Here is a 16250-nt window from a genome sequence, read left to right as displayed (position 1 = left end):
TTTCTTTCAAATCAAGTAATTGTGTCAGTTAAAAGCTAGTTTTGTGAGTGCCTCAAAGGAAAGGTATTGGCACCACTTTTGGGCAGCTCATGGGAATGATAGACAAAGTTCCATTTAAGGGCATGCCTGCAGATCCAGCTATATCAAGTCTCAACACAAATGTTGTTAAATACCTTATATGCTCAGGTTTACTTATCTATAACCACCTTAATGGAGTATTTTCTATAAAATTAGATATGATTCATAATTAAACTGTGATTCATTCAGACGTAAAAAGCACTCTCTTTAACCTCGGGCATCTTAATGCTTAGACTAATCTCAAAGGAGCAAATATTTTGTAAACCGAAAGAATATACAGAAAAACCGAAGGGCGACAGCTTTATGACAGAAATATTATGAAGAAAAATTTAGGAACATGACAGGTTTTCTATCCTAGAAATGCACAAAATCTTAAAAGTATAAAGTTATGAACGAGTTCAATGATAGCATTTTACGGGTTTTCATTAAGAGACAGGCAGTTCCAATAAATTTACTAGAATAAATCTGCCTTTTACCTGTTTGGTAATATTTTCACAATGTTTGAGTTCCAATTCAGTTTCGAGTTTCTTCATAGCCCCCTTGATGGCTATGTCCTTCTCTTGCTCTAAGTTTTGCTGGATTGTGCGCTTCTGCTCTTCTATCATGATTGCCATCTCTTTCTTGGAAATAACATCACTGGTGGTTACTTGGTCAGTTTGGCTGCCACAATCTGAGGTCTTCTTTTTCACTGCCTTTATAGTTTGATCCAGCTTAGACTGCCACTCCTTTTCAAGCTGTTGAATGAGTTTTTCTTTGATCTGTTTTCAGAAGAAAAATCATAGGAGAAGAAAAATTTTCAAATAAGTAAAAACTAGAATTAAAGGCTAGCCAGAAAAGCAACCACAGCTGTTTGAAAACCATCTAGATATTGTTGTAGTAATTATAAAAGGTTTAGAAATTTAGTCAATTAAAATACACTCTCGAGTAAAACTTGAAAGTTACTCTTTGAACTTAACTATATGACAAAAATCACATGAAAGATTTAAGTATGTTGTGTAAAGTCAGGATATCTTGCTCTCAATATGCAACCTTCTGGAATCTTTCCTATTGCCACTACAAAGACGGCAGGAGTTAAAAAAATAAAAAAATGACAGTTAATGTGTCTTGCCATCAACACCATGCTCTCCACAAAGGACTGAGTAAATCTAATTAATGAACCAAAACCTGATCTAAAAAATAGTTTTACTCACTTGAACACATTAGAATCTTATTTGTTATAATGTTAAATTTTACTAAGTAGACTACATTCAAAAGGGAGGCAGTATTATCGGAAGAACATCTTAATGATTTTTCCACTTTAACAGTACAGTGAGGTGGAGCTAAACACAGTCTTAGGCAAAACTATGAAACAGCACAATTTGGTTTTCCCTTTTTCTGTTCACCACCTGGGTATCTGAAGTTCTCCAACTGTTTCCCTGGCTACCAGATGAATAGCAATTAATAGCCATTTTGTAGATAAAAGAATCTAGTTGAGGCCAGGTGCAGTGGCTCATGCCTGTAATCCCAGCACTTTGGGAGGCTGAGGCAGGCGGATCACCTGAGGTCAGGAGTTCAAGCCCAGCCTGGCCAACGTGGCGAAACCCCACCTCTACTAAAAATATAAAAATTAGCTGGGTGTGGGGGCGCTTGCCTGTAATCCCAGCTACTCAGGAGGCTGAGGCAGGAGAATCACTTGAACCGAGGAGGCGGAGGTTGCAGTGAGCCGAGATCACACCGCTGCACTCCAGCCTGGAGACAGAGCAAGGCTCTGTCTCAAAAAAGGAAAAAAAAAAAAATTTAGTTTAAATAAGCTTGAGAATTTTTTTTTTGTTTTCATTTCTAAATAAGCTTTTAGGATCATACTTTGTTCCCTAACTTGCTAGGGAACTATTAGCATTTCCTAATCTCATTTGCTATTTAAGTAATAGAGGTAACAAATTATGTGCTTCTGAGACTGCCCATTACTTCTTTGTTTCTAATCCATGATATGGCTTATTTATTTGTTATAAATATTAGTCTAGAGTTATAATCATTCCACAATATGAAATCAGATCATGGTTTCATTTTGAGGAATCAAAGAAGTGCCCATAAAACTTGTTATATCCTGAGTTGGGTCAAAAAGCCAAGAGGTGGCTAAATTCCTAAAAATAAAACTGGTGTGGTAACTGTTAATAGCTCAATTCCGAAAGGTAAAATGGGTGATTATGTAAGTGCCTGGCAAATAAAAATTACGTATCTTGTTCAGGAAGAATTGTCTTCTGAAGTTAGTACCCACATTTTAAAAATGTGGTGACCAGAAAGAAATTTTAATCCACACCTCTTTCTGTTCCTTATCCCAATGTGCTTTCGCTAAGATCATTTCACTTTCAACTTGCTGTTTAATATCAGTTTCTTGATCTTTCAGCCACTTGCTCTTTTCCATCATAAGTGTATCTTGGTACTTTTTTTCAAGTTCCACCTGCAGTTTGCTTACATATTCTTCTCTTTCCTCCAATAGCTGTCTCTTTAAACAAAATTCAAATAAACATCTCTCTACAACACTAACAGTCTCCAAGTTAAAACATATGAACTTGTTGTGCATGGCTTGGATAGCAAAAAAATCCCTCTAACTTCTAAAATGCACCTACCTAACTCATATTACAATTGTATAAATAACCCTTAATGTGTACAGAAATGGCATCAGGAATGGGAATGTTGACCATCTTTGCCTTGTCTGCAAATTCATAGGCTTCACTGATTACTACCCAACCTGAAGGATTCTGTGTATATGACATTTTCCCCCTTTCTCTCAATGAGCCAGGTTAACATGTGAGGAAAGTTCTGTGTGCTACTAAAAGCTTTAAAACTTGGAATTGAGCTCCTATTTAACCTGCAACCTGACTCAGCAAGTGTTTCAGAAAACAATGCATGAAACATAAAAAAACACCCTTTAACTCTTATTGTTGCCTGACTCATATATTCTGTATCCAGGTTAAGTTATCTACCTAAAGCTAAGCTGCAGTAAAACGGCTTATGTCCTGCATGGAAGAGCTACCCCAAAAGTGCCCTCACTTGTTCTAGAGTTTAATAAGATTCTCCCATCGTGTATGTGAAACATTTCCTTTAAAAACAAAAAAAAGGTGTATTTTTGCCTACTTCCGAAGAATGTGAGAAGATTAGATAGTCTCCTAAATATAAAGATGTTTCGGTTCTGACTGGCTTATACTACTAAGGGCTTATATAATTCTATAGTAAAAAAACTAATGAATTCCCAGAGAGGGAAGAAATTAAACTTCTAATGCTTTAAGTACACTGGCCCTTTAAGTGAGGGGTGGGCTTGGAGGAGGAGTGTAACCACAAAAGGATAGCAAAAGGGAGCATTTTAGGGTGATAAAACTGTTCTGTATCCTGATAAACCTATAAACGTGTTAAAGGTTTCTAGAACTATACGCCCAGTGGTGGGAGGAAGTCAATTTTACTGTATAACAATTAAAATTTTTTTTTAATTATACTTTAAGCTTTGGGATACACGTGCAAAATTTAACCTCTAAGTTTGGTTTTTTTGAAGGATCAAATAGCAGTTTAACTTTTCTTCTTGGACTTGTATACAAACACTCATGAGCCAAAATATCAGTCAGTAGCAGATATTAATTGTAACTGACCCATTATATGAGATAAAATTTTATAGTCAAATTGATTCTATTAAAAGTATCAGAAAACATTCCTGAAATGACCTCTTTGAGAAAATTCCTCTTATGTTCTTGCCAATTTTTATACATATAGAAGAATCACACTAGTGATTTCCCTATTTTAATTTTTAAAACATTACTGAAAGCTAAGTCCTCAATTTCAAGGTAATATAAGATCCTTTCTCACTTTTATACTGCCATCCCTACCTAAAACAGCTCCCTTTAGAAGTTCTTTTTCCACTAGATGATATGTATACATGGCACGTTTTTCACCATATTGATCTATTCAACAATAATCAAGATATTGAATGAACTGAATTCCTTGCCTGCTCTTTACTATTCTTTTTAAGTGTGTGGTAGTAATAGCTTGCTTTAACATAACTTATTCAAAAACCTCTGTATAGAACATTTATTTAAGCATTTCAAAATATTTTCTAATCTTGAGGCAGACAGCTTTCAAACTGTGGTTTGCCGCTGGTCCAAAGTGCGAAGGACAGTCAGGCCTGTTAAGGCGCTGGGCCAGGACAGGGAAGAAAAGAGGAGGTGTGACTGTTTACATGTGATTTTACTCCTGGACACTCACCAAGGGTGACTCAGAAGAATCAGGCAGAGTTGGAGAATCTACTCTAGCCCCTCCAGCTTCCCTGAAGGAGGTCATACGAAGATGCTGACCTTGCTGTCCATATCCTCCGCATCATCACTTTCCCTATCACGAGACCAACATTCAAATTCCTACTCTTCTCTCCAGAAGAATAAAATGACAATGAGGTAGTGAGAAAGAAATGGATCCAAGAAAAAGGGCTCGGAAGGAATGCTCCATGCAGTGCTCACAGGACTACATACGGTTTCCTGAACAGTCAACACTGAAAATGAGGATCTGTGATTTTCAGATTTAAAGTGACACTGATCCTTTTTTTTTTTTTTTTGCCCTTTAGAATAAATCTTCAAGAAAAAAATCACTTTCTCCTATCTATATGCCATTGTACACTAAGGTTTTAACAATCATTTCGGTATTTACTGTATTTTATTTGTGAGCTATGTGAGTGTGATACAGCCAAAAGTAAAGAGAACCTATGAATACCTTCCCCATTCACTTCTCTAGAACAAATGTATTCGTTTAAATGATAATACTGAGGCTTGAAGAGTGAAAGGATGTCGATACAACATAAACTTGTACTGTACCTTCTCCTGAGTCTGTTGCTCCTTTTCAATGGTCTTCCTGAGAGTCGATTCTAGATTATCCTTCTCTCTGCACACTTCTAGGTAACATTCCTGCACAGCAGTCATCTCCTTATTCAACTTATCCAACTCAGACCTTGGATATACAAAACCAGCAACTAAATGATTTAACCACAAAAAAATACAAGAGCTGCATAACAAACAATTTTCCTCTAAATTATGGAATAGGGGAATGTAGTCTCTACAGCTTAAAAGGCAGCTAAACTCTTTATTCTCACCTCAGTTGCAAATGAGTTCTCTCATAAGCCTCAAAGAGCTGCTGCTTCTCCAAAGCATGCTTTGCTAATAGGCTTTCACGTATTTGAGTTTTCACGGCTTCATGGTGCTGCTGATAAGTCTTCTCACACCTGGAAACAGAGAGGAATCAAAGGCAATGCCCAGTCTCACTATAAACACCAAAATGAATTGGCTTCCTTCCTTCCTCCTCACCTCTTCCCTCTAATGCAAATTATAATTGAGGTCAGATTACTTTTCCCCAACTGAAAGTGGTAATAATTAATTAATAACTAACAATCTTATGAGAATTTTCAAAATTTTCTTTCTTCAAATGTTTCTAGAGAACAGTTAGAAACTTGGATGTGAGACTGCCCCAGTCCTTCAAATAGAGATAGTAATCTATGTTGAGGACTTCTGTTTATAAAAAATTAATGGCAATAATTGAGGGTGTGGCTCCAAAATTTCAAGTCATCTATATTAAACACAAATACTAGCAGTCCCCAACTCACAAGTAAGTTATGTTCCAGAAGTCTGTTTCCAAGTTTATGATTTGGTATTTGGAAGACATATTCCCTCTCACAGACTTTTTTCTTTATAAAGAATAGTTTCCCAGACGAGTTAAAAAAATATTAAGCTATACTATTTCAGTGAACTACAGTTTCAATGATACTACAGAACCCAACCCACTACATAACACTGTTTCTATGGAAAATGTGTTCCGAATTTTAATTTGAGAAGCCAGGGACTCATCTCCGCCAATCCAAGATCTCAACAGAGTAGAATTCACTCAATCATTTTGAATCTTTTTGTCATAGGGAAGGGCAGGGACTTAGAGGGGAAGGGTACCCAGGAGACAGTCGTCAGGCATCTATATAGACCTTACCTATCCACAGCTTCTTGTTTGTCATGGTCAAAATCTTGTACCATTTGTCTCATTTGATTACATAAGTCTTGATTTGTATTTCTCAGTTTTTCTTCAGTTTCTTTAAGCTCCTAGACACAAAAGAATATACTTAGTACTTAGAGAAAATAAACATTTTCACTGATTAATTTTATCTTATTTTTTAATAGTTTCTATGCTTTCTCTCTCCCCTATAACAATATTTGACATATTATTTTTACAATTCTGCAAAAGAAAAAGTCTCTTCACGCTTTGATAAGAACATAGATTCATTTATTTGACAAGTAGCTTTCTGACAGGACTAAACGTGTAAGTTTTGTATTTACTTTGAAATATATAAAATGAAAATATTTAACCAGAGAAGTATTGGCTAGCTGATGCCTTAAAATAAGTTTCAGAATTCAATAATCTTCAGCAACCATCTAAATAAGCAAAGTTTTACTTCTGGGTCAAGAGCTGGCCAAGGAGGAAAGAATACCTCTGTCAGCCATGCTACCACAGAGAAAGAGAACTGGAACTACACTAGCTTACCTTCCAATGAAACTAATAACCAACAGTTCACTAGTAAAGGGAAATAACTGGAACTCAGAATCACCTACTAATATACTTGTCTACTAACTCACATTGCCTCTTTATTTGCAAAAACTCTATTACATCCTTTGTATTTAATGAGGAAATAAGAATTCTCATAAAATATAAAAAATATTTTTAATCACCTGATTTTGTTGTTGTAAAACTTGAATTTCATTTTTAAGCAGCAGAATATCATCTCTGACAATATCAGAAGTAGAAGACTCAGGCCATAATTGATGCTTTGGTTTTTCTGAGGTATCTGTGTTAGTCTGAATATTAAAAAGTCAAAAGTTTTTCAAGTTTTAAAAAATTCTAAGTTTCACTTTGAAATAATTCCATACTTAAAAAAAATTGCAAACAGTACAAATAATCTCCATATAGCTTTTACTCATCTTCCCCCAATATAACTATAGCACAATGATCAAAACTAGTAAATTAACACAGATGCAATACTATCAAGTAATCTACAGACCTTATACAAATGTCTCCAATTTGCCCCAACTGTCTGTTTTCTGGTCCAAGATCAAATCCACGATTCTGCGTGGCATTTAGTTGTCATGTTTCATTAGTCTCCTCCAATCTAGGACAGCTCTTCAGTCTTTCAAACCCATGATGTTTTCTAAGAATACTAACCCGTTATTTTGTAGGATGTTCCTCAATTTGGAGTTTTTAGGTTTATTAAAATCAGGTTATGCTCCTTTGGCATGCATGTCAAGAACTGATATGTGCTCTCTGCAGGAGACACACGATATCACTATGTCTCACCACTGGTAATAATCAATTGAAGGTGGGATCTGTCATCTCCATTGTAAACTTACTATTTTTTGTTTTACAATAAATGATAAGTTATCTTACAGGATACTTTGAGACAATGCAAATATCCTATTTCTCATCATATGTTCTCCTACTAAGATCAAGCATTTATCCTATTTCTGTATGTATTCATTTATGTCAGCATTCACTCATGGACATATATTTTATTCAATACATACAATTTTTAAGACTCATGATAGACTTTGGTGAATTGCTTTCCAGAAATGCCATCCAAATGTATACTGTCAGGTAGTACATGGGTCTGCCCATCTCTCTTTGCCTCCAATGGCAGTGATTATCTTTAAATAATTATCTTTGATGGGAAAAGAATATCTAACAATTGCTTTTATTTGTATTTCTTGTGTCACCACCAAAGTGGAACCTCTTATATACCTTCATTGTTCATTTGTTTTTCCATCTTCCCAGATTTATCTGTTTATATAACTTTGCATATTCTCCTCTTACTGAGTGTTTTCCTTATCTACTTTTCTTTTTATTCATTGATGGGGGTTACAAAGATTTTAAAAATATATCTACTCCATTCACTTGTTGTGTACCTGGACTCTGAGCTCTTTGCCACAACACAGTGGCTCATCCCTGTAATCCGAGCACTTTGGGAGGTGGAGGTGGGCAGATAACTTGAGCCCATGGCTGAAGTAACTTTGAGAAAAATCAGAGTTTAGATATAGACTACTAAGAATTCACTACGGCGATAGAGCAGCTGGACAAAAAGAAGACTCAAAGATGAGATAGTTATTCCTTCGATCTATTGATCAACCAGACTACAGAGGGAAATGGAAAGGCTAAAAAACAGCACAATACATGACCACTATCAACTGCTACACATGATAAAGTGTATCTGTATAGCAAATGCCATTAGCAACTTTAATACAGAACAAAGAAAGCACCAAGATATCTGAGCTAAGGTTCAGACTCAAAATCAGGTTTCTAGTATCCCAAATCTTAGAGCACTCCCACCAAAATGCTTAAACTAATAAACTCTAATGTCTTCATACAAATTGAGAAACAAGCTTTCATTCCCATCCTTTTAAAGAAATGTAGGGCAACAATGAAAACAGCTTGATTTAAAGATGTTAAATGAGCAGGGGGCAGGGCGGGGAAGAGTCTCTCTCATTTGTTGTTAATATTAAAATCTATGTTTTAGTCATCAAATGTAGTTAGAAGAGGGAATCAGACTGGAAAAGATTTTGATAGCAAAAACACTGTTTTTCCAAAATATAAATTAGCCACAATTAAAATTCCACAATAATTAGCACAGAACATTATACATACTTTAGCAGAACTGTTCTAATGAACACAACTCTTAGTTTAAAAGAATAGGAGATAAAACAGTACTAAAGAAGGAAGTAAACAATTATCTCCACCCAGGAGGAAAAGGAGTACACTACCCACATTCCTTTTCCCTCTTCTTTTCCTTTTCTTAGTTATTAGGTGTTTTATATAATATTTTCAATTGGGAGTATAGATGGCTGACAATTTGTGAAATATAGAAGGGTAAAAAAAAGGATCTATAAAGGAGAGCAGCCCTAAAGATCTCTGTGATAGCATGATCTTACAGAAATATCTTTGACTTACTTAATAGTCATGTGTTTAGTTTCAATTTGTCTGAAATTGGCTCTGTAAACTCAAGTGTCACAAAGTGCTCCAGCTTCATTTTCCGAACTGAAGAATACAGAGGTGGATTTCAATGACTGACATAACCAGATTTTGTGCCTTTCCCATCTGTACCACCACCACTATGTAATATCTGTACCATCATCACTATATAATGTCCTCATATAGAAAGACTTTTGTTGTAAGAACACGGACCAGGAAAATCTCATAGAAAATACTAAAGGATTTCTATGGAGGATTTATTTTAACTAGATTTCAGAGCACTGTTGGTAAAAGCCAATCTTAAAGAAATGCAGATTCCTTGTTACAGAGAATACTTCCTTGTATTTATAGCAAAGGAATTTTACCTAATTGGTATCTCAATTACTAGGTGCCAAGAGTAACCAGAAAAAACATACAGATGCTTTTCAACTTACAATGGGTTTATCGCCTAATAAAACCATTATAAGTTGAAAATATCATTAAGTCAAAAATGCATTTAATGCATCTAACCTATTAAAACCATAGCTTAGCCTGGCATACCTTAAATGTGCTCAGAACACTTACAATAGCCTACAGTTGGGCAAAATCATGTAATGCAAAGCTTCTTTTATAATAAACTGTTGAATATCTCATGAAATTTATTGAACACTGTACTGAAAGTGAAAAACAGAACTGTTTTACAGGTACTTGAAATATGGCTTCTACTGGATGCATATAACTTTTCCACCACTGTAAAGTCTAAAAATTGTAAGTCAAACCATCCTAAGTCGGGGACTGTCAGTATCCCTTTAAAAATGGTATTTCCTTCTTTAAACTTTACTTTTAAAAACTTTACTTTCAAACTCCTGAAAGCCAAAGGTTTATTAATTTAAAAAAGTGTAAAAGGGCTGGATGTGGTGATTCACACCTGCAATCCAACACCTTGAGAGGTTGAGGTGGGAGGATTGCTTGAGCTCAGGAGTTTGAGACCAGCCTGGGCAACATTGTGGGAACCTGTCTCTACAAAAAATTTAAAAATTAGCCGGGCATAGTGGAGTATGCCTGTGGTCCCAGCTACTCAGGAGGCTGAGGTGGGAGCATCGCTTTAGCCTGGGAGGTTGAGGCTAAAGGGAGCCATGTTTCCACCACTGCCCTCCAGCCTGGGAGACAGAGTGAGGCCCTGTCTCAAAAAAAAAAAAAAAAAAAAAAAGTGTAAAAGTTTTCTTTATTGAGCCTTTTAAAAATGGTTTTTTAACTCTATAGGTTTTACAGACCTCAACCTCAATGCTTTTTTCATCCTTCTTCACTTGGTGGAGATCTTCAATTTTCTTATGACAGTCTTTGAGGTCATTTTGTAACTGAGACACCAGACGACGCTTCATTGAGTTGCTACCCAGCAAACGCTGTACTTCTGCCTTTAACTTCAGAATGAACTCATCTTTTGAAAGCTCTTCATTTGGGTCTTCTTGTTGTACAATGCTAATGGAGAAATTGTGATTTTTAACATTAAATCAAGTAATAAATCAGACATGTTTATTCCCTAAAAGCACTGACCACAGTGGTGAACATGTTTTGTCACCTATACAATTATATACTAGTATTTCAAAACAATTTTAAATGTTGTCATACACAAGGATTATCACCTTTGCCATGTCTCTATATACAGAAATACGTTTATTCACAGGAAGAGCCTTCTCAAGCTTAGTCCTGCTGCTCACTGTAAGTAGCTTAGAAATGTGAACTTTGACATAATTTACATTTCTGTTATTGGAAAATTGCATGCTGTATATACATGCCCTTTATGACTCTAATGGAAAAAACATAAATATTAAGGAAGAAAAGAATACTAAACACTAGCCATCCTAACCAACAATTTCTGTTATTTTTTTCAACTTACTAAAACATAAGTCTGGGTGAATATCTGAGTAACTAGAAAAACACAAAAATAAAACCATGCTAATTTAAACCCAATTTTAGTTTCAATAAACTGAAAGATTGAGAGATTATCTGCTTCCTTGCTGTAATGAATTAACAAGACTAACTTTATCTTCCTTCTTAAAAAACTAGCAAACCAAATAAAGCAAATAAAATAATAGTTTTCAATCACTAGACAACAGGCAGCACAGGCCAGGGATTCCTGAGAAAAGGAAAACAAACAAGGTGAGCTCTAAGATTACCTCAGCTTTCTGCCTGGAGAGTGTCCAGGCCATAGGACAGGGAGGTGAAACCCAAACAGAGCCCAGTAATCTCACTGAGTTTCAGAGAATGAATTCAGAGTTTGGGGAGGCCAGAGTGGCTAGAATATGAAGGGAAGAAATACTGGGGAAAAAGAAGCTGCACAAAAAAAGAGCTCTGGAGATCTATTGTCTATGTGTGGCTAGGGAAAAAAACACAGGAAATGAATAAGGCTGGGAATATGTTGTGTTTCAATGAGCCATAATGCAAAGACTTCCTAATTTAAAGGGCATCAAATAATACCCTAGTAGTGGGGCTAAATTAGCCCCAGATTAAAGCCTTTTCTAAACCTGATGTAGTAAAGCCTATAAAGAAAGCTTTGAAAGGATCAAACTGATTCCAAGTAACTTGTGTGTCACAGAAAAAGTACAACAGTATTTTTAAAAATACAGTAATATCCAGCATCCAAAACAAAATTCAGAATGTCTAGCATTCAATCAAAATTTATCAGGCATACAAAGAAGTAGGAAAAAAATATGAACCATACCAGGAGAAAAACCAATCAATAGAAACTAACCCATCAATGACACAGACAATAGAATTAATATATTTCATATGTTCTAGAAGGTTAAGGAAGATATGAACATGTGAAGGAAAATGGAAGATATAGAAAAGACCCAAATTAAACTTATAGAAAAAATTATAATATCTGAAATGTAAAATATACTGGATGGGGTTAATAGCATATTTAAAACTGCAGAAGAAAAGATCAGTGAACATATAGATATAGCAATAAAACTATAAAATTAAAAACAAAGAGAAAAAGGACTAAAACAGAAATACACAGAACATATTACATTTTCCAACATGTGTAACTGAAGTCCCAGAAGAGGAGAGGGATGGAAAACGTATTTGAAAAAATAATGGCCAAATTTTTCCTAATTTGATGAAAATGAAAACCCCACAAAACCCAGAAGTTTGGTGAATCTCAAGCAGAAGAAACACAAAGAAAACCAGCATACATCACACCAATGTCAGATTGCTGAAACCCAGTGATAAAAAGAGAGTGTAGGAAGACTCCTGGAGAGAAGAGAACAAGAGAAAGGAATCCTGAATTCTGTGTATAAATTTGTACAAGCCTCAGTCTAAGCCCTGAACTATGCATGTACAGGGCAACCCTCAAACCAGCATATCAAAGATTTTAAAAACTTAACTGAAATTTAAACCACACATTCAAGTCTCACAATGACTAACCCCCAAGGGATGCATACACAGGTTGGATTCAAAGCAATGTGGCAAAGGCTTGGAGAACCAAACTGAGATTTAAAACACTCATACAAATTCACAATGTCTAGTATATAATCTAAAATTACTTGACATGCAACTAACCAGAAAAATGTGGCCAGTTCTTAAGACAATCAACAAATGATCCAAATGCTGGAACTGTCACTAAAAGAGTTTTATAAGTTTAAAGTAGCTATTATATCTCTGCTTTATGAAGTAAAGAAAAAGATACCTGAAGTGAATGAAAAAACAGGAATTCTTAACAGAGAAAGAAAAGTGATATAAGAACAAAATAGGAATGTTATTAAGTAAAACAAAAGTTAAAAAAAAAAACACAAAACCTTCACTAGATAGGCTCAATAGAGTATAGAGGACAAGAAAAAAAGGAGTGAACCTGAAAATACTCCAGTAGCAATTATGCAAAATAAAAAGGGAAAAACTATAGAAAAAAATGAACAGAGCCTCAAGAAACTGTAGTATAATATCAAAAAATCTAACATACATGTAACTGGAGACCCACAAGGAGAGAACAAAGACACAGAGACAGAAAAGGTATTTAAGGAAATTAATGGCTGACATTTTCACAAATTTAGTGAAAGACATAATAAATTTATATATTCAAGAAGCTCAGAGAACCCAAAATGAGATAAACTAAAAGAAAAACACACCTAAACATATCATAATCAAAGTACCAAAAATTAAGGAAAGAATTCTTAAAGCAGCAAGAGAAAAAACTACATTACTGACAGAAACACTAATTCAAATAACAATGAATTTCTTCACAGAAACCATTGAGTCCAGAGAGAGTGGACCAACATAGCTTTAATGTGCTGAAATAGAAGAACAATTGGTCAGGAATTGTATAATAAATATAAGGATATTTTCATAAAAGGAAACAGACTGTCAGCAGCGGACATGCTTGAGAAGAAATGGTAAAGAAAATTCACAGAAGATCATATTATACGATTCTATTTATATGAAAGGCACAGAGCAGTCAAATCCATAGAGACAGGAAGTAGATTAGTAGATTAGCTGTCTGGAGCTGTGGAGGCAGGAAGAGGTAATGGGAATGACTGGTAATAGGCATGGAGTTTCTTTGTGGGGATGTTGAAATGCTCTAAAATTAGGTGTGGTGATGACTGCACAGTTCTGTGAATATATGGAAAACCACTGAGCTGTATTCTTTAAGTGGGTGGCTTTTATGGTATGTGAAATAATATCTCAATAAAACAGTAAAAAAAAAAAAAAAAGAAAGAAAAAGAAACCCAAACACCTTATGAGTTTCCTTTATATGAAGGCAAATCTAATAATCCGTAATACTTAGGTGTGAATAACTGGGTATTAAAAAGCTAAGGGGAAAAAAAAACGGAAAATGATTGCCCTAATAGATAAGATAGTAGTTAGCCTCAAGGTTACAATAACAAAGAATATGGGCAGCTCGTGGCAATATTTACTTCTTGACCTGGGTGGTGGTCCCACGAATATTCACTTTCAAATAATTCATTAAGCTATATATTTATGTTCCATGTTCTTTATATGGTATATTTCACAATTTGAAAGATTTAAAAAGCAAAATAAAACTATAGAAAGTACTAGAGAAATACCTTATTTTTAAATATCAAGAAACCATAAATGAAAACAGTGACAGATCTAACTATATAGAAATTATAAACAGGAAAAGTGATAACTCTCAATACTGGCTAGGTTACCAAGAAAATAGGGACAGCCTCAGGACGTGAGTAATAATGTAAACCTTAGGGCTGTTTAGTAACATGCATCAAAACCCTCAAATAAGTGCACACCCTTTCGCAAGACAATTATTCTACTTCTTTAGGAAGTAATCAAAGATGTGAATAAAGACTTGACTACAAGGATGCTTATAACAATGACATTGCATTATTTATAGCAAAACTTTTAAACAGCCATTTAGTAGCTAAACTGGTTCATTCATCTACATAGTCACTAAAAGTAATATATAAAAATATTCACTGATATTCAAAGATTTCAGAATATACTAGTAAAATGACATTATAAAGAAATATTATCAACATTATTTTATCTTTTAGAAACGTACAAAACAGGTGATGTGGAAGTTTTATACTGAAATATTATAGTGGTTTTCTTCATGGGAAGTAAGGTGAAATTATTGGTGATTTCTATTTTCTTCTTTTTTAGTCCGTATTTTCTAATTTTTTCATAATGGAGGATTAAGTTACTTTTGAAAAGAAATAAACAGTTGACAGTATCTGCCCTTACGATGAGGTGATGAAAGTCTCTGTGGCCTTTCTCCACAAAACCCCTGAGAAAAACATAATCATAAGAAACACATCATATTCCAATAGAGAGCCTTCCTACAAAATCCTAATGACTGTCAAGGTCATCAAAAACAAGTAAAGTCAAGAGAAATCTAAGGAAACATGACCCCTAAATGTAATGGGGTAGCCTGGTTGGGATCCCAGAACAGAAAAAGTATGTTAAATAAAAACCAAGGGCATGTAAATAAACCCTGGATGTTAATTAATAATAATATATCAATATCAGCTCATTAATTGTAACAAATGTACCATACTAACATAAGGTATTAGTAGGGAAAAATGGGTGCAGCATATCATATATAGGAACTCTGCATAATATAAATTTTTCTGTAAATTAAAAACTGTTCCAAAAATATTTTTTTAAAAAACCTTTATTAGAAACAAAAATAATAGTACCTGAGTTAAATGTTTACTGTTCTTCAGTTTTAGATGATTCCAAATAAAATCTTAGAATATTGTGTGTGGGTGTGTGTCTGTGTGCGTTTGTGTGTATGGGTGTGTGAGACAGAGAAAATGAATAAACTATTAGGTAGGTTTTTTAATGTTATAAAAGGAGCTTTTGCAATACAAAATGCAACTTTTGTATCTGTAATATATATATTGTGTAAGTAGTCTGTCTATATACATAGATCTTATTTAAACCACTTGTATTTCCATTGAAGTAGAAAATATAAATTATAAGAAATATAAAATATTTTACGATATAACTTCCTGTGCTATAAGACATGGTGAACTAACCTTAAGCAGAATGATTATTTTGCTCAGTTAACAAATTATGCATCCCTAATTTCTTTTCTTACTGAATGCTGACCACTGAAATAGCACATCCTGTACTCCTAGAGGGAGCCAAGTCAGAGAGAGAGAGAAAGTGCTTGCTAAAATTATTTTCTCTTCTTTCCTCAAAGGGGAAAAAAATCAGTGGTGGTGACCAATCCTGAAAAAGGCTCACTACTGAGCCCTATGGAAGTCAGTTCTCCTAAATCCAAATAAACTGTAGTCCCTTATGAAGCCTGCTGAGAAGACCAAAGGGAAAAGGCATTCCACTTGTTAAATGTTTATTATTTGAGCTTAGCGGCCAACTATAATAAGGGAGAGAGGAAGCTGTCTGCAAGTTGCATGCAGATTTAGCTACTCAAATTCCATGAATGTAAAATAGAACGTTGAGGCTAAACCCTTAAAATTTACTAGGCAGTAGCTTGAGGGAGGAGGTAGTTGGTAATAAAAGCTTGTAGCCACCAATATTTGGGTCAGTGATTTGAAAGCAACCCAAGTCAACAAAGAACTAAAATTCCCAACACAGGAAAATTATTGCTTCCTCTTATTCTAGGAATCACAGTAGACCAGGGGAAAGGGACAAATATCTTCTCCTTTATCTCCTTTCAATTTGATCTGAGTATAATTGCTTTTAGTTTT

General features: G+C 34.7%; 1 protein-coding gene across 2 annotated transcripts in view; it reads right to left on the bottom strand.

Moving 5' to 3' along the window:
* Positions 1–688: 688 nt before the first annotated feature.
* Positions 689–16250, bottom strand: part of CEP152 (centrosomal protein 152) — a 48234-nt gene continuing 32672 nt past the window's right edge. Inside the window, exons 13-19 of one of the 2 annotated variants that reach the window (XM_063640707.1) lie at positions 10338–10542; positions 6798–6923; positions 6064–6173; positions 5183–5311; positions 4908–5040; positions 4309–4462; positions 689–836 (exon numbers count right to left, since the gene is read on the bottom strand). In XM_063640707.1, the coding sequence (XP_063496777.1) occupies positions 4352–4462; positions 4908–5040; positions 5183–5311; positions 6064–6173; positions 6798–6923; positions 10338–10542 (814 nt within the window). In that variant the 3' untranslated portion in view covers positions 689–836; positions 4309–4351. Of the gene's footprint in view, positions 837–4308; positions 4463–4907; positions 5041–5182; positions 5312–6063; positions 6174–6797; positions 6924–10337; positions 10543–16250 lie in introns of those variants that run through there. The other variant, XM_063640708.1, reaches the window with a different exon arrangement.

Source organism: Symphalangus syndactylus, chromosome 5, assembly GCF_028878055.3.
Source record: "Symphalangus syndactylus isolate Jambi chromosome 5, NHGRI_mSymSyn1-v2.1_pri, whole genome shotgun sequence".
Classification (NCBI taxonomy): Eukaryota; Metazoa; Chordata; class Mammalia; order Primates; family Hylobatidae; genus Symphalangus; species Symphalangus syndactylus.
Note: the sequence above shows the minus strand (reverse complement) of the source record. Positions and strands in the feature narration are given on the sequence as shown.